At 42.4% G+C, this 19,001-nt stretch overlaps 1 protein-coding gene across 2 annotated transcripts in view; it reads left to right on the top strand.

The window, feature by feature from the left end:
* The window catches only part of nlgn4xa (neuroligin 4 X-linked a), a 36,760-nt gene extending 19,109 nt beyond the window's left edge, over positions 1 to 17,651 (top strand). For both annotated transcript variants that reach the window (XM_062447180.1, XM_062447181.1), the window contains 3 exons: positions 9,433 to 9,618; positions 11,748 to 12,537; positions 15,234 to 17,651. In XM_062447180.1, coding sequence (XP_062303164.1) covers positions 9,433 to 9,618; positions 11,748 to 12,537; positions 15,234 to 16,125 — 1,868 coding nt within the window. In that variant the 3' untranslated portion in view covers positions 16,126 to 17,651. The remainder of the gene's footprint in view (positions 1 to 9,432; positions 9,619 to 11,747; positions 12,538 to 15,233) is intronic.
* Positions 17,652 to 19,001: the final 1,350 nt, after the last annotated feature.

Below are 19,001 nucleotides of genomic sequence, written 5' to 3'. Positions count from 1 at the left end.
AATAATTTGCATGATTTACTATCAGTATGTTTATCTTCTCAGCTCGAGGTGTTGAAATGCTCAAGTCTTTCGGGTGAGGCTGAAGATATGCTAAGATTGCACAAACTCCAATAAATTCTGGTTAATTATTTTTTAACTCAATCAATAACTTGACCTTTTCGCAATGTGTGCTGCAGGTTCTCCTTCAGTTCAATCACTCAGGTGAAAATGTACTCTCCCTGCAATGACATACGAATGAATTAAAACAGAACACAGTAGCTAATAGTTCCCATCCCTACATAAAAGACAGCCCTTTGTCTAGTGTAAACGTCAGTCAGAGGATATTACTGAAATGCTCTTATCTGAGTGCTGTTATTCTTCCACACAGGAGGATGGGAATGAACACGTGAGATAGATGGGAAAGAACATTGTCTGCAATAGCCATTGCTCAGGGATTATCTGATCAGGTTGTGAACTCTTAATACTTAGTCAATGTAGCTGTGATGTTTAACAGAGGTACAAAGGAAGGTATAACATTTGGAATTATGACAGGGAAGTACCATGCAGATAAGCTGTATAACCATACAGAGTATGACCTACATTATATATTTTCATAATGGATTTTTTTATGAATGCTCTATGGTGATAACTTCAAGAATATGTAGAATATGAATAGATTTCATATTCTGAATGTTCCCCCATATATCCATATCAAAAAGAAAAATATCTACAAAAAAACGTTAAAAAAGGTACAAAAATGTATTGTACTACATTCCTACTTCTCGTTTTGAAGCCTGTATGATATTCTGATTAAATATCAGAGAATGTTTAAGTATTTTGTTAACGGTCATATAAAGGAAAGTTAATAGCTTGACACTAATTAGCATGTGATCCCCGCTGAGTCGGATTCTAATTACACACATTTGAATCAGATTAGAGTTTGCTTGGATGCATAGTGCTGCATTTCAGAAATATTTATCCAGTAGGCTTTGTAACAGTTGAGGGATATACTTTCCAAGAAACAAAAACTAGAAATATTTAAGTGTCTAGAAGTTGTTCCTGTTCTGTTTTCCATCTGTCTTACCCCATACAGAATTTAGACATTTTAGAAATGTTTCACTGCTGATATCTGCAGACACCATGATACAACATTTCTCCTGATGCATTTCTGAGGAAGAGAACTGCTAAGGTCATGCCATTCACCAGTCTACAGCAGCATTCCATCATCTCAGCTGGGACTTGCTATTATTGGCCTTAGACACACTGCAGAGCCTTGAGATAATGGGGGAAACTAGTGAGAAACAGTGCTCACTGCCAACGTGCTCACTGACCCAGGGGTTGACCCTGCAGACACCTCCCATGAGAGCACACCCCGATCGCTTTCCAGCTCCATTCAGCTGGAATATCATACAAACAACTACACTATAGCCAAGGATGGTGGGTTGAGAGGTAAAACGCTGCCCCAATGAAACACTGGGGGATTGTTTCCCTGGGCAAGCAAAGGTCAAGCTTGACTTTAGTGCCACAGTATTCGGTTGGTGACCCAATCATCTCAACTGGTGAACAAGACGTTTGAACAAGGATTCACAGTCTGCAACATGGGGATGATGTGTTCTGTTTGTGTCTGCTTTCAACATATTTTCCGTCCCCACAAAACTGTTGGATAAATGACTGCGCAAAAAATATTAGGACACAAATAAAAATTAATAAATATGTCGTAGAAAGCTTTGTGTAGCAGACCACCGCAGTCTCTGTGCTTTCGTTGTCTGATGAAGTCAGTGAACCATGAGAGCTAGTTCATTTGCATTGTGATGTATCTGTAGGGTGGAACTCGTCCCTAGATGCAAAGCTGATTAAAGAGTAATGTCGCTTTGTGACTGGAGGGTAGACAGAGAAGAGAGAAATGGCCGACAACCGAATAGGGTGACGCTTTGATGTTGAGAATACAGAAGCATGAAGGCATCGGCTGTTTGTACTCTCCCTAATGAAACAGACTGAATCTAAATGAGGATGCATGTATAGCATACATTCCTCTGAGGTTGTTGTTTTCCCTTCTATTAATGTGATGCAGAACTTGTGTAAAGCCGCTGTTTTACAAACAATGTGTTTCTATTTGCGTAACAGCATCAAAACCATTCATCTTTCGCATCTGTTTAGATGCGTTCTGCGTACAGCCGAGCGGCTACAGTAGGAAAAGTGCATATGTTCTTCATCACGCTATCGGAAGCCATTTCAATTTTGCAGGCTGATTCTACATATTTACTAACTACCTGTCCAAGGTTACACATCAGTGGCGATTGAGGCATTTCAAGAATGCATTGATCAGGTATGCACATGATGCATGTGATGGCATGAAAAGAGCTCAAAGGATCTCAAAGAACAAAGCACAAATTGAAACCATAAGGAGAAAAATATAGTGTTTGAAGAAAATAAACAGTTGTAGGAGTCACAACTACAGTTTTCTAATGAGCACATTATGCTAGGGGCCGTACTCGCAATTAGTGCCTGGCTATTCCATAAAGCAATTTTTGTCTTAAAACAACGGATAAAACAAAAAAAATTAACAAACTTGATCCAACTGTGCAATTATTTGTGTTTTATTCCAATTAGGGCACCGTGGCACATTGATTTGATGCTTTGTTTTTCGCTCTGTCTGGTTCCTCTATTTACTAACCTGTCAGGGCTCGTGTGGGTTTTAGCTCCAAGAAGAGCCACTCCACTTGTAGACAAAGAGGATTAGTGTGTGTCTTGACATGGTTATGTATTTACTTAGTATCGATTTAGTTTTGTAATGTTTTTTTCAGCTTCGCTCCCATTTCTGTTGACACAACACACTGACTGAGGATGTGATGCGAGCCAATGTAAACCCTGCGACAAAAAACCACACTGCCCTTTTTCATCCCTACTTTGAGGTGACATTGGTTATCGTCGAAACAATCACTATTATGGATTGTCTTCTGGGTCCCTTGTCTCTGCACTTGGAACATCTTGAAAGATTTACTGAAATGTCTGTTATAGACAGGGTTTATCACGCTAGCCATTGGTCTTCATAGTTTCTCCATAACATGGTTCACTGACTCTGGGCTGAGAGAAGCAGATATGTTCGGTGTTAAAGGGTTAACACTGACCAGAAGAGGGAAATCCTGTTATAGTGCTTTCGATTAACCTTTGACACATGGCAGATCATTGTACCAGGATCCATCGCCCAGGTCTACAAATCACTGAAGTCATGATCTGTCTATTTAGCCTTTTTCCTCGAGCAGCAAAGCAACAGTAAACAATGACATTTCCAACACTCACTTAATACATTATGTAAAAATATCTGTATAATTATGACGTTACCACTTCATTACATAACCATGGTACCTTAAAAACAATGGGACCTTAATGTGAAGAGTTAATTAATGGAAACTGTAGCAAGCTTTTGTATTTTGGGTGGAATGGGTTTATTTGGCTCATTCACAGTTTTGTCGTCTTCCAACGTCCTCGGAGATGGAAAGATTCCCAGCTAGCTCTTCTTCACCACAGCCATTTTCCAATTCCACCACAAGGACAGGAGTCCCTTATCTCTTTCAAAGGTGACTGTCCAGAGGAGCTCCAAGCATTTTTTATGTGCAGCTAAATCATTCAGAATCTCACTCTGGCTAACACTGAAGGGTGACTCTGAACTCTCCTACTGTTCAGCTTGGTGCCCTAGGGACAGCAAGAGAGTGGTGGTCCTCACAGTGCAGTGTGGTGCCCCCTCCATGGCTGGGTAAATGGGCTGTTCCCAGACCCATTTTAGCTAGCATGGCTGCCAGAGGGGCTCAGGAGGGTTTGTCAGATGGCTGGTTCACGTGGTCCCTGCGGTCCTGTGGAGGGAAACCTGCGAGACCCTGATAGATTTGATAGCTGAGCTTTTGGAGGACAGATGGTGTGCGTTGAGGTGATGGCTGTGGTTGTTTGTGTGTGTGTGTGTGTGTGTGTGTGTGTGTGTGTGGAAGGGCAGCTGATGAACAAGGGGATTTAATGCCTCATGACCCAGATCCGTCCTAAGCAGTGGCTGTGTCTCTAGTGTAAGGATGTACGTGGTGTGTGTGTGTGTCTGTCAGTCAAGCTTGTGTTTTCTCGATTGCATCGTGCACATTGTGCATTTCAGTTGTGTGGCTTACAATGCAGCAGGTCTGCATGCTCTGAGACTGACACAGAAATCCACTGTGTAAGAGTCATCGAGGCTGGAAGGAGGAGTGCCCGGGACGCGGAACTGTATGTGCTTGAGTTGCTCCGTATCCACCCCTCCTCCATCACTGTCACACGGTTGTCCCCTACCTGCACGACCTGTCACTCTGGAGGAGAACGGATCCCTCCCTCCCTCCCTCTGCAACAAAAAGCACCTCTCTCTCTCTCTCCTCTCCCTTTTTTTCCCTTCCTTGCCCTCTACCTTCCTTATCCTCGCCTCACTCACTGTTAGACTCCCCACTTGGAGGCTTGATGCCTGTCACAACTCATACTTCCATGCCATCTGCACAAGACACTCCCAAGACAGCCGCATCCTCCGTGGAGACGCGTGGAGAAGCTGTGTACAGTCGGGGTCATCGCATGGAGCTCCTTCACCTCTGGGCTTTGTCACCACTGACACATGCCCCGGTGAGCTCGCTGTCATGACCAGCATGGATATTAGAGAAACCAATGCAATTCAATGTTTTACTGTGTCATATGTCATAGTATGTGGTATCTAAAATTGGCCAAATCACCATCCCAATCATGGTTGTGTCCTTGCGAACTATCGTCAAGCTTAACAGTCTGTGTGACTAGGTGACTAGGTGTCTACTGGAGGAGAAGATACGTAATGTCTTCAGGTCATGTTCGAGGTCAGTCTTCTTTTTAGCACACACCCATGTGAGCGGCCATCTTTTTTTTTACCCCTCAATGGCTGAGTTTGGGATTCGTCAGAGATGCTCTTTCCAGCTTCTAGTCTTCAGGCAGAAGGCTGTTGCGTGGAATGTTAGGACTAATGATTCTATAAGCTTTAATGATGGGAGTGTCAGAGCAGCGGGCACGCCTAAGGCTGGCCATCATCCAAGCGAAGTAGGCATCACTCAGTCATCCATACGTCAATATCCAAGTTAAGAGAAAGGAGATTATAAATAGCATGATTTTAAAGACTAATCTGGGTCAGATCTTTAGCCTTTCGAGTGATACGGGTCTTGTACGAAATCCCAGCCTCCCTCATACCAAGTTTCACTTGATATCTAAACTGTAATTGTATGGTAACATTGTTGTTACTAAAGGTATTACTGTAGTTACAATGTAGTTCATGTCAAGTTCTACCTACCATTTATAATGGAAGTCCTTCATTTTGCTGGTATTCCTGCATAGTCATCACCGTGATACCTTTTCTTAGAGCTTCACATTCTGTCAGCACTCTGGACATATTGGAGTGTGAACTCCACCCACTGTCCAGGTAGCTATCTCAGCTACCTGTCGAAGCTTCCTGTTCTTATGGGGGAGGTTTGGTCATCTACGCATCTCACTTTTGGTCTGACATGTAGTGAATATGCAAGGTGCAGGTTTTATGACCGCACTTCCTTTATTACAAAAAAGGATGTGATGATTATTTGTATACAGTATATACAATTATATAATAATACATTCTATTATATATTAAACATTCTAGTTTTTCAGTATATGTTTTGTCAGTGATGGTGGGCTCATGTTTTGCATAACTGAACACTGTATGAATTACCACTGTGATGTAAATGACTTCTAGTGTACTGAATGTTTTGACGGTATAATTTTAGATCACTGTGGCTGCACCTCAAAGCTGTGGATATTTAAACATGCACTCTCCACAGTTCAGTGAGTCTGACTGCATAGAAAACCTGGGTATGCACCCTTCACCCTTTTCAGGCCTGATTGATAGGGGTGTTCACATATTTTCAGATATTGACAAATAAAATTACAGATGTTCAAACCTATCACAAGTACAAGTGAGCCTAGGAGGTTATAATTATATTGCATGTGAGCAAAACAAAAAATGATCTAACCTCACTTCCTGTCTTGTTGCGCTCAGATAAGTGAAGGTTTTCCTTGATAAGCAAATCAAAATGTTAATTCCTCCCTGAACCCGGTGTCGTTGTATTCTTTGATGTTGCCAAATGCAAATCGTTCTCCATTGAGGTAAACAGTATTGTTGTTCGGAGTAGGTAGATGTTTTGGCTTATTGTAGGGCAAGGGAGTCAGATCTCATCAAAAGGTGTTCTGCAAATTCAAGATCGGATGCACATTGTTCTGCCACATCAAATAGTCTCTCGATAATGAAGTCACGCGCATTTGCCTTTGCTTTTGTTGTGGCCGACTGGAGAATAGAAAGGTACAACGTTCTATACTGATGAATCAATTCAGCTTTACGTCAAGAAAAAACATGACAGAGTATTTCTAGTTTTCATTTATTGTTTGCATTTGCTTGTTTCTTAAGCTCCTGATCCATGACCTAGAACGACCTGTAATCTTTTCCCTCATTGCAGACCCCTAAAATGGCCTAATCCAAATGACTCTTTAAAGCCCCTGGTCTCAGCAAACACACAGCAGTGTAGTGCATCAATTTGCTGCCTGCTGAATGTGTAAATAGAAGAAGAGAACTGCAGGGAAATGTCCACATTTGTCTTTCTCACTCGTAATTATAATGCCATTTGGAGTGTGAGTAATCGCTCCACTGTCATTTAAAATCCACCACACTAATACGGCCAAATTTGCCAGCAACAGTGGATGCAGTTTGACAGCTGCTGCATGTTTGTGTCTCTGAGTTACTGTCAATCACAGGGTATTATGTTAAACATGGGAAACCCACCTCCAGATGTGCTCTAATCCCTTCACTTGATTATGGACTGCAAGGGGACAAGAGGGCCGACTCTGAGGCAGCACTCTTTGAGTGGTCAACTTCTACCTGCTGAGTTTGACTAGAGCTCACGGCACGGGTCTGGCTCAGGGATGGACAGATTTACTACAACTTGACAGACAGGCGTAGGTTTTACAATATTCTCCACTAGCCTCCTCAGAGGGGATGACCTGACCTTGTTCAGATAATCCTACACACCCCCCTCACATCATTTCCTTTGATAATTACCATTTCATCTGGGAGCCAAAGGGATTATCTTCTAGACTGAGAGAACAATTAGACACTATTACCATCAGACTGCCATTGTGCTGGTCTTTTTCTCATCATATTCTGACGTCAAGTCAGGTAGTCTAACCCTAAAGTTTTACTGTAAAGGAGCATACATGTAATGTCTCTCTATAATTCAGTGATTCATAACGGATAGCCCTCTCATAGTTCATTCGATACAGTAAATGTAAAAGAAGAAAAAAACTGCCATATTGTGCATATTTAAGAAGTATTTATTTCTTCTCTGACGCTGTAGCTCAAATTGTTTTTCAAATGCTATTCACTCTCATTCATCCTGGTGATGTAGTGTTTTGTTCTTTTAGTAGACAAGCCATGGCTTTATGCCAGTGTATTTTCTGGAAAATGCCTTGCAGATTCCCAGCATGGTTCCATGAGATCAATACCATTCAAGTTAAGTATTCAACCATATCCAATGCACAATACGGAATGACTTAAACATGGCAGGGATTGTTTAATCCAGCATTTCAGTGAGATACCTATGCCTTGATTTTCGTTCTAATTTCTTTCTTTGTCCTCCAGACTGCTTTTTTTATGGTTTTGCCTGCCTTTTTCAAGCATGCATTGTCTTGATGTGCAAAGCACACAGAGAACTCTTATTGTGTGCATTTGGCAGCTTAAATGAACGACAAAGAAGTGGATATCATTGAAAAGAGAATGCACATCCATGCATATTCTGGTGACAAAACATACTCTATGAGTAGAACTGTGACCCACAATAATTGCGTAAGCCCTGTGGAGACACTAACACAGAGATAGAGATAGGGGGTTGCTGGAGAGATAAAGCGAGAGAGAGAGAGAGAGAGAGAGAGAGAGAGAGAGAGAGAGAGAGAGAGAGAGAGAGAGAGAGAGAGAGAGAGAGAGACAGAGAGAGAGAGAGAGAGAGAGTTGCAAGCTTTAGGCTGTTCTGTACTGATGAAGGTCTTAGTTTAGGACGCTCACAGGAGACGTCACTCACCAGATTTGTCACTGTTTCAGAGGACATTATGCAACCCAGTGATATTGTGTTGTGATATTAACATTCTCTCAGATGCATCGTCCACAGTGTTTTGAAGTTGAATCAATATCAGAGAGAGAGCATTATTGCAAAAGTATTTTCCATATTGACTTCTAACATTTTAAGGGCGTACTGTGTATCTTTGTTGTCAGTGACTGGCATTTCAGTAATATTCTATTTTCAATGCAGTTGAAGAAAGTCTTTCATGACAAAGCCATTGTGGACTTTCATGTTCAAAAGAAAATAATTAAAAAGTATAGTAAGGTAAGGTAATATCCTCATAGTTAAGGCTGACTGTGCTGTGTCGGTCCTTTTAGTTTCTCCACAAAACATATCCTTTCTGGAAATAAATGATGATGGAAAAACCAGGTAATTCTTTCCCCTAAATCAATCATGTGGCTATGCGTTTTATGATGTATCTAGGCTAATGTCAATACGAGCGCTTTAGAATGAAATCTTTGGATAGTGTGAGAGTAACATGAAGAAGACCTGGGGGTCATGGGTCCCCTCTCAGGCGTAGGGGAGGAGAGAGGCCTGGGGGTCATGGGTCCCCTCTCAGGCGTAGGGGAGGAGAGAGGCCTGGGGGTCATCCGGGGGCCTGCCAGGGGCCTTGTAATCCATTCTGCCCCTCTGTCATCCACTTCCACCTCACCGTGACAAAAAAGGGATTGGCTCTCTATCAAAGAACTACAAGGCACCTCTCCTCCTCAAGTCTTCATCCGCTCATTCCATTTGTATTGTTTGTCTCTGTCTCAAGTCTCTGGTGGCACAGAGTGTGGTGGCATTGCCAGTATCTGGGCACTGAGCATTGAGATCCAAGGTCTGGCGAGGCTGAGTTTCTGTCAACCCTTCCAGGCCCCTCAAGCTAATGTCTTTTAACAGTACACTTCCGCTCATTTGTTAACATGCTTCTGATTGGGCGTCTGTTCACATGCTTGTCTGAGAGACCTCACACAGTCCCTGGAACCCATCTCCCATGCAGCCTATGGATTGTAGGTTAGCATAAGACTGTAGACCTGCGTCACAATATAGGAAATTGGAGCAATGAATGACAGACTGAATTAATGAACTAAGTAACACTCTTAATTGTCCCACATATTTTCCCTACTTCTTGATTTTATGTATATACAATTTGTTTAAATATTCGTTCTGAGCAGAATGTGCCAAATGGGGTATGCCAAAAATCTATATTTCCAAGTTCATATTTTGTATCACCAACCAATGGCAGGATGCCTCAGATGTGATCAGGAAAGTCCATTGATTCTATTCTCTTCTTTTTGTGTTTTCGACTCAGGGTTTTTAAGCACAGGAGACCAAGCAGCAAAGGGCAACTACGGACTGCTGGATCAAATTCAAGCCCTGAGGTGGATCAAAGAGAACATCCAGGCCTTCAAAGGGGATCCCAAGAGAGTGACCATATTTGGTTCTGGAGCTGGAGCTTCCTGTGTGAGCTTGCTGACTCTCTCCCACTACTCAGAAGGTATGTTGGGGTAAAACCCAAACGTATTTCAATTTGTCATCATTATATAGAGTTAGTAGATGTCAGAAAGTTGAGAGATTACTAGTCAGTCTATGAATCTATAAAGTAGAATTTTTGCCAAGACATGAAATGATATACACGGTCGTTTATCAAATTCCTGTTAAACCATCAAAACCCATTAAATGTCGATTGTTATTCAGAATAGAACAAAAACCCAGGTGGAAAGGACTGTCATGGGATTTTTCATTGCTTTGATTTAGTAGCTATCAGACAGCAGACTGTGTAGTAAACAAGAGCAAACAGGGGTATTTCTTTCACTGTGAGCCGTGAATTATTGAGAGAGTCAGGTTACACCGCCCTGACTTTTCAGAGATTTCATGTAGCGTCACATTTCATCGCCACATGTTCCAGTCAAAGAGATAACAAGCAGAGTGTGTGCACAGGTCCAGCCAAGCATAAAATAATGCCCCAGTCACTAGATATTTGTGTGACCAGCTGGAGGAAAGTGGTGGGTGGATATCAGGATTGATACAACAACACCATCCCACATTTACATGTGGTTGTTTTTCATCATTGAAAGCATAATTCTAAAAATGTTCTTCCGAAGGTCATCCTGGTAAATAACAGACAGTTCTCGCTTTGATTTGCCTCAGCCCATTGCACAGTATAGACAAAGGAAGACAAATGAAAGTCATACACAACAGATTTTTTACAAGGTAAATGGCGGTGAAAATTACCTTCCCCAAAGAAGTCTACTTTTTTGTAAAGCTCTCTCTTGGAAGTCACTTTGGATAAAAGTGTCTGCTAAATGAATAAAATGAATAAGTGTTGGACAGAATCAATGATGGATCCTAAACAGATATTTGTATTTATTTAGTGAAGTTCAGACTTTATTTCAGTTCACATAAATCAGCATTAATTTAGCAAGAAACTGAAGCGCCTTGTAGTCTTCAATGGACTTAATGTCTCTGTCCATGCGTAGAGGAGCCTCAGGGGGGACACTGCTAGCTTTGATGGCCAAAACCAGACTTGACTAAAAGCAGAGCAAACCGCTCATGGTTGTGCTTAGACTCCAATTCAACATTATACCATTAATCCTACAGTGTTTTCTGTTGTTGTATCCGTCATGAGGAAATGATTCCCATCGGCCCAAGTCCTCTCTTTCAGCCATTTGGAACTGTTCTGGAGCTTTTTGGAGTGAGCTCACTGACGGTATAGAAAATGAACCGATAACAACTTCAGGAACCTTCTTCAGTAGCCTCTTGTCCTTGGTAGCTCAACCCCGTTTTAGGGCTCCATTGACTGGTGTTTGTGGTTAAAGTGGACATGGCCTGCTAGTCACTGAATCCCCTTTATCAGCCCTTTTAGGGAGATCCTCTTGTTCTTCCTCAGTCCAACATCCTGTGTGTGTTTCACCCTCCCTCTGCTGCGCCTGACTGAGCAGGCTGAGGTAAAGCACAGAGGCAGACACACCATGTTTAAATTAACATCGCAGTCAGGCTTTAACTGATACTCTTCATGGAAATAGCATGGGGAAAAAGAACTGTTCTGCTAACTAGGCCTTGCGGGAGATGTCTTTCCCGCTTGGAACATACTTTTCAAGTCGTCCTCGTTGAGTCACCACTGTCTGTGCGACAGTATAAATAGAACAAACATATAAGCGGTGTTCCTAGTGCGTTGTGGCCTATTTGCAGAGTGGCAGATCTTGAAGCGGCACTCCAAAATCCAGCATGTAAAATGGCCTACGGGCCTCGTTGCCGAATAAAATACTTTTATTTAGGTTTCATTCATTCACGATCTGTTTACAGTGCCCATATTCTGAATCACTTTGTTAAATGTCATCATAAAGATGACTTAAATGATTTGTGTAATTTCTATTGTTTTAGCGGTTTATGATATTCAAAACATTGACACAGTGATATTCATCCAGTGCAAGTATTTCCCACCAGTCCATGATTTTTTTTTACTGCTTAGCTGCATCTCCATAATTGTAAATCATATCAAATATGTATTGTTTTTCCCCAAAAAAATACATACACATGCAGTTATTTATGTATCTAATCTGATGACAAATGATTGACCAGGTTACCAATAGGATGTATGATTCTAAATTCAGTTTTCCCTAACAGATCTGTTCCAGAAAGCCATCATCCAGAGTGGCACAGCTTTGTCCAGCTGGGCTGTCAACTACCAGCCTGCCAAATACACACGTGCGCTGGCAGAGAGGGTGGGCTGCAACATGCTGGACACAATCGACCTGGTGGAATGCCTGCAGAACAAGAACTACAAAGAGCTCATCGAGCAATACATCAGCCCAGCTAAATACCACATCGCCTTCGGGCCTGTCATCGACGGCGACGTCATTCCCGACGACCCCCAGATCCTGATGGAGCAGGGTGAGTTCCTTAACTATGACATCATGCTGGGTGTCAACCAGGGCGAGGGCTTCAAGTTTGTGGATGGCATCGTGGACAGCGAGGATGGCGTGTCTGCCAACGACTTTGACTTTGCCGTGTCCGACTTTGTGGACCATCTGTACGGCTACCCGGAGGGCAAGGACACACTACGGGAGACCATCAAGTTCATGTACACGGACTGGGCCGACAAGGAGAATCCTGAGACCCGGAGGAAGACCCTGGTGGCTCTCTTCACTGACCATCAGTGGGTGGCGCCGGCAGTGGCCACAGCTGACCTTCACGCCCAGTATGGCTCGCCCACCTACTTCTACGCCTTCTACCACCACTGCCAGAGCGACATGAAGCCCAGCTGGGCTGACTCGGCCCACGGAGATGAGGTGCCCTATGTGTTCGGGGTCCCCATGATTGGCCCCACTGACCTCTTCAACTGCAACTTCTCCAAGAACGATGTGATGCTGAGTGCAGTGGTTATGACTTACTGGACCAATTTTGCCAAGACAGGGTAGGTTTACCTCTTGACTACTAATGTGTGCCCACTGTTTGTCTAATTTCCCTGATTTTTTTTTTGAAAATATATATTGAATACATATTTACATCCAACATGAGTCTTCTACAGGACATTCTCTATTAATGTATCCCTTGAAGCTACTGAAAATCCAATATAGTTAATGAAGTAAACCAAGGACTTGGAGAGGTGCTGTGTGGGCGCCAAAAAATCTTTACAGAATTCTATTGGTCCTGGGTAGGACATATTATTAAAATACTTTCTCAGTTTTGGTATTTCAGTCACATCTTTTGTTTCATGTGCAGCTGTGATTAAGTATCTGCATGTTTGCAGTCAAGTCAAACTGAAAATTCACTTAAAGGTGAATGAATAAAGTGTTGATCTGCTTCATAGGCCGTGGCGTTCGCTCCCTGGCTCTCCTGTTCGCATGCATCCCATTGATGGCAGTTCAGCAGGGGATAGATTGGCTGCCTTATCGACGTGTTTGGAGACTCTATTCTCTGAGTGCTTTTTGCTTTCCCGGAGTGCTTCAAACACAGCAACCGGCAAAAGCAAATGTATCTTTTGGAGAGTGTCCGTTTTTGAAAAGAGACTCTCTTACGGTAACCCTCCAAAACACTCCCATTGTTATCCTTGACACCACATGGAGGCTTTTCTAAAACAGAGCCAAAATGTATATTGAGGATACAGCGCATGACAGCACATCATCAAATTCCCATAACTGTACAGTGAAGCACAATAGGTTAAAAGGAAGGAAGAGCATGATAATAATAATAGGTGGTTCTGTGGACTTTTTTTGTGTGCGTGTATGAGTGTTTGAGTGCGTGTGCGCGTGTGTCTGTCTGTGTTGTGTGTATGTGTGTGTGTGTACGTACAGGATGTCTACGTCCACAGACAGGACCACAGTGCAGTGTGTAAAAGAAGATGTTTTGACAGTCATCTGCAAAGCAGCTTTGTGTCAGGCAGGGAGAGATAGCCGTGAATACATTTGTGAGCATCTGAGCTCGCATATGCGCCACCCCCTCAGGCGATAAGCAGAGCTGGGTAGGCTGTGGTATATTTATAACTGTGACTTTCATAAACCTGTAATTCTCAGAAAGGTGTGCCTCCTCCTTTAGTAGTGTATCTACCACTGGGATCAGGAGCTTGGAGAAAGCTGATAGTTTTACCACAGTATGGTATTCTCTCCTCCAATTCTCACGAGACGCCAGAAATGTATTTATCAGCTCAATGAGCATGGAGGCCTGGAGCGTTGTCGTTATGACAAGTATCTGGTGACAGAAGAAAAAACATATTGTTCAAACATATGTTACTGCAAGGCATACGGCCCTAAGTTAAACTGTACGGTCTCCCAACATATTACTGTACCATATGCACGTACAGTATGGCATGCACATATTATGCAACATATGACTACAGAATGTTCTCTTAGGATAGAGGGATCAAATTGCTTTAAATTGTGGTAGAACAAAAATATTTCCTAGCGGGATAATAAAGTAAAAGTTAAATTCATAAAAAAAGTAATACATTCTTTTTTTTTCATCTTACTGAAGGATTTTCCATGCATCCCCACACTTTTCATCGTTTTCATAAATGGAACAGGGTTGCAATCAGTTCAGGTATGAACAAGGGAGAAATATGGTCCTTTTTGGTGGGTTGACACACAGTACTTTTCATTGAATAAGGAAGTATGAAATTGTGCGTAATTGGATCACAGGCGGCATATTTGATGCAATCATCCCTATTTACAAATGAATTACTTTAGATTCTTTGATCTTCTATGATTCCACATGGATTGTGGAATGACAATCTTCACCGGTATCCCATCAGCAGGATATACTGTCATGCAGGATTAAGCAGTGAACGATCTACTCCCATGGGATTCACTGTTCGGCACCTCTCCCCTCCTGCTTCCATGATGGACAGAGCCACGATGAAACAGCCTTAACACGTCTGCTTACCACAGCTGGGGAGAGGCTGCGTTTCTCACGGGGGGGCGGGGGGTGGGGGCGCCGGCGTGTCCTCTGGTGCACCCTGGGAGCAGGCCATGACTCACGATGAGTCTCCTCCCATTCAGCATTCAGCCATAGATTCCCCTCCTCAGTCCTCAGTGTCAGCTACAAGGTTGCAGTCTTGACTTAACTTACATAGTCCTAGAAAGTTCATGAAATCACTGCCCGTGTCACTGGAGAGAGCCGAGTTGTTTCTAACACAAGGCAACAATACAATACTGTGTCTCTGAAGCTTCCAAGGATGAACAGTGAACTGTGTTACAGTGAATCTCAAAAGGGATGGTGCCTTGAGAGGACATTTTGTTCTCTTGCACATTTCCCTATGAATCAGTTGATAACATGTGACATTGAAGTGAGGATAGGAAAATGCATTAGCCTCATTGAACCATGAAGCCATCATCATCCAACACCATGAGTTGTCACTGAAAACCTCATGGGCTGAAGTCTCATGGGCAATTTTATATTTTTCATTTATGACTTCATCATCTGCTTAAAATAATTCTTTATTTTTTAATAAATCTTTTTCTATTCCACTGAATTTGCACAATTCTTGATTTCCTTTCTATTCAATGTTTAGTTAACTTTTAAGACTTTTCATGTCAGACTTTTTGTCTGAAGTTATATACAATAGTTTCATGATTACTTGTATTCTCTCATCTCTTATCTCTCTTATCTCTTCAGTGATCCCAATCAGCCGGTGCCTCAGGACACTAAGTTCATCCATACGAAGCCCAACCGTTTTGAGGAGGTGGCCTGGTCCAAGTATAACCCAAAGGATCAGCTGTATCTGCACATCGGCCTCAAACCCCGGGTCAGGGACCACTACCGCGCGACCAAAGTGGCCTTCTGGCTGGAGCTGGTGCCTCACCTACACAACATTAACGAGTTATTCCAATATGTTTCCACTACGACCAAGATCCCCCCGCAGGACACCACTCCTTTCCCCTACACAAAGCGTTTCCCTGGGAAGACGTGGCCATCAACCACACGCCACCCCGGGGTGCCGCCCGCTAACACCAAACAGACCACTGACCAGCGTAAGGGCGGCGACCTGACGGACGAGTCGGCGGTGGTCATAGAAACCAAACGGGACTACTCAACGGAGCTGAGCGTCACCATCGCTGTGGGCGCCTCCCTCCTCTTCCTCAACATCCTGGCCTTCGCGGCCCTCTACTACAAGAAGGACAAGCGGAGGCACGAGTCCAACCGGCGAGGACCCAGCCCGCAGCGCAACTCCACCCCGGCCATCGCGGCATCCAACGCCAACGACGTCAGCCACCTGCAGAACGAGGAGCTGATGTCCCTGCAGATGAAGCAGCAGCAGCTGGAGCACGAGCACCACCACGAGTGCGAGGCCCTCCAGACCCAGGACACGCTCCGCCTCACCTGCCCCCCCGACTACACGCTCACCCTGCGCCGGTCGCCCGACGACATCCCTCTCATGACCCCCAGTACCATCACTATGATCCCCAACTCCCTGGCTGGTATGCAGCCTCTGCACAACTTCAACACCTTTGGCGGCAGTCAGAACAGTACCAACCTGCCCCATGGGCACTCTACCACCAGGGTATAGCTCCAGCCGAAATGGCAAGTGTGACAGCTGCCAGCTTCTCCATCTCTGGGGCTTGGTGGTGTCTGTCTGTAATCGCTAAACATGTCGGACACAACCTAGGAGTTTAAGAGAAGGGTGTTTCGCACAGACTCATCTCAGTGGATGAGATGTTATTTTGCTACCATGCCTTCTTGAAGAGTATATCAGAAACCCAATATGAACAATTGACATGTTAAAAGTGAATGTTACTATTGAAAATACTGTATTTGGAGCTAAGCTTGAGGAAGGATTGTGGAGAGTTTTACCAAAAGAATGGCACCTGAAGACAAGTGATAACTTGCTTTCGAATGCTTGAAGAGACTATTCAAACGGTAGGGTTTTCAGTGATGACAAGGGATACTTTTTGGAAGATTTTTGTGCCATAAAATACTGTACATCATAGGAGAACAACATACAATACAATAGAGAAAGACCAACATGCATTGGTGAACTAAGACTATCACTGAGTATAATGACATGGGCACAGAATTTCAAACTCCCCAGCCTGAAATGTATTTATGAAAACTTTGTAAAAACAAAATGGTATATAGTTGTGAGTAAAACAAAAAGAAAAAAAGAATAGATCTTCTATTGTTGTTTTAAGTTGAAATATGGCTATATTTCAAGCTTGTGCTTTCTGTTAAGGTGTGTAAATATACAGTTTCAATCACATATTATGTTTCAATTAAACTTGTGTTTCGTTGTTTTCACAACATAAAAAATCCCATTTTTTAAGAACATTTGTGTCTAGACCGTCATTCTATAATGTCTTGTGTGTTAATTTGTGTTCATTTTTGAGGCATTGCATGTCCGAGTACAACTTTATAATCTCCATTTTCGGACATTGTCTGAAGGTGATGGTTTATCATGTGGGCTCATTTCCATCACCTACTTCATCCTGTTTTGCTTCTAATCATTTTTTGTATTACATTTTTTGTAGGCTATTTTATGTCTAGCAATCTCAACACTGCCTGAGCTTCAAATGTGACCAGCAATGTATTATTTAGAGTAAAAGGCAGTGGATTTTGGTATCAATATTAGTTGGATATGTTTGTAAAGAATATATGTTAGATATTTCAAATTGTCATTTGCTAGCAATATGTTAAGTATTGTGCAAGGCTTGTGATATTTTGGGTTACAACGCAAGTGAATGAGTGTAAATAATAATAATAATGATAATGATATTAATAATTATAATAAGTACAGTGAAAAGTAACCATTAACCCAGATTATTTCAGTTCTGCATCCTATTACCGAAAAACAAAACAAAGCAAAACAAAGCAAGTATATATATAAAAAAGATTTATAAAGCTACATTTGTAAATTCTATGATATCCTTGCCTTTGGTTCTTCTCCTATCATGATATACCAAGGGTTTTAATGTAGGATTTGAAATTCTTTAGTTTGTCTTTAATTGTTTGCGGTTTTGCCTTAAGTGATAGATGATATTTCTGGCTGGACACCTGTATAAAGATTTTCTGCAGCATTTTTAATAAAAAATCACAGTATTTTCTAAAAGGTTTGTGTTCCAGTGTGTGGGGTTATACTGTATGTGGTCTATGACGCAGACATACAACAGATCATACACGTTTTACACAGATGGGGTGAAAAAAAAGACAATCTACAGTGACTGTTTGCTTTCAAATGCAATGAAGACAGACTGTTTATATTTCCATATAAACAGCTATGGCTCATTGCTATTACTCTACTCTTACTTCCTTTGTACTGGTGAAAAAGTTCTCAGATTCATAATGTATAGCACAGTGTTACTGTTTGTAGGCCCAGTTTCCCAGACATGGATTTAGCCTAGTCCTAAAGCAAGAAAAAAATGCAATGAAGATCTCCATTGAAATTATTTTAGTCTAAGACTATAGGCTTCATCCATGTCTGGGAAACTGTGCCTGAAAGATGTAAACAATGGAAATCTTACACTAGACTAAGAAAGTTAGATTGCATTGAAAATGTGTATAGAAAGATAAACAAAACCAGATGATGCTAATAAGCTTCATAAATTGTTGAGGTGCTCAGGAAATGAAAAATAGAGAATTGAAAAGCCCCAATGCACTGCTGCATTGGTTAGATGGCCTCTAGTGTCATTTGCATACAGGGTTGTGACACTGCGTATTGCGAAAAATTGCTTTACAATGCTATCTTCCTCATAACCACTGTTCAATCTGTTGATCCTTCTTCAAACAACCAAAGCAAATTAGTTTTTGACTTAAAACTGAAGTGACAGCAGGGGGAAATTGCAGTTACTGAGGCACAGTAGATGTCTCTATACAATGTCTAACGTTGAACTTTGGCAAAAACCTGACAAAGGGAATTGCTGCCATTGTAAAATGTTTCATTTTTTGTTCAATGTTTCTGCCAAGTGATTGTTTGATGCACGCGCATTTGATCAGCGAGTCTTAAATATTGAAGGATTCCTGATATCTCAAAGCAAACAAAGCAGTGTGAGCATGTCTGGCAGTCTCTCTAATTGGCATGTTGTTTATGCTTGGGGTAATCGGGCGGGGGGGGACACTGCTTGAATACTCAAGACCGACTGGAAGTTAATTAAGCTGGCAAAAGCATTCCATCACTCACCGGGTCCCCGGACTGTCATTCACGTGTGTCACTCTCCAGGCAGCCATTACCTTGGCGTATTGATCTCTGCGTTGACAAGTTGGCCAACCAAATAAGAGCAGGCAGGAACGAGTGAGGGTGATGTGGTTGGATGGCTACCCAGGGAAGGACACACAAAGCCCATTGTGACCCCCCCCCCCCCAGCTTTACCATCCTCCTTATTGCCAGTCCTGTCTTATTCTTTTTTTTTCTTTTTTTCAAAACATGAATTAAGATGCAGGTAAATACCTCTG

Source organism: Osmerus eperlanus, chromosome 21 (genome assembly GCF_963692335.1).
Source record: "Osmerus eperlanus chromosome 21, fOsmEpe2.1, whole genome shotgun sequence".
In the NCBI taxonomy this organism is placed as follows: Eukaryota; Metazoa; Chordata; class Actinopteri; order Osmeriformes; family Osmeridae; genus Osmerus; species Osmerus eperlanus.
The sequence above is the reverse complement of the archived record's forward strand: the minus strand, read 5'-3'. Positions and strand labels throughout refer to the sequence as shown.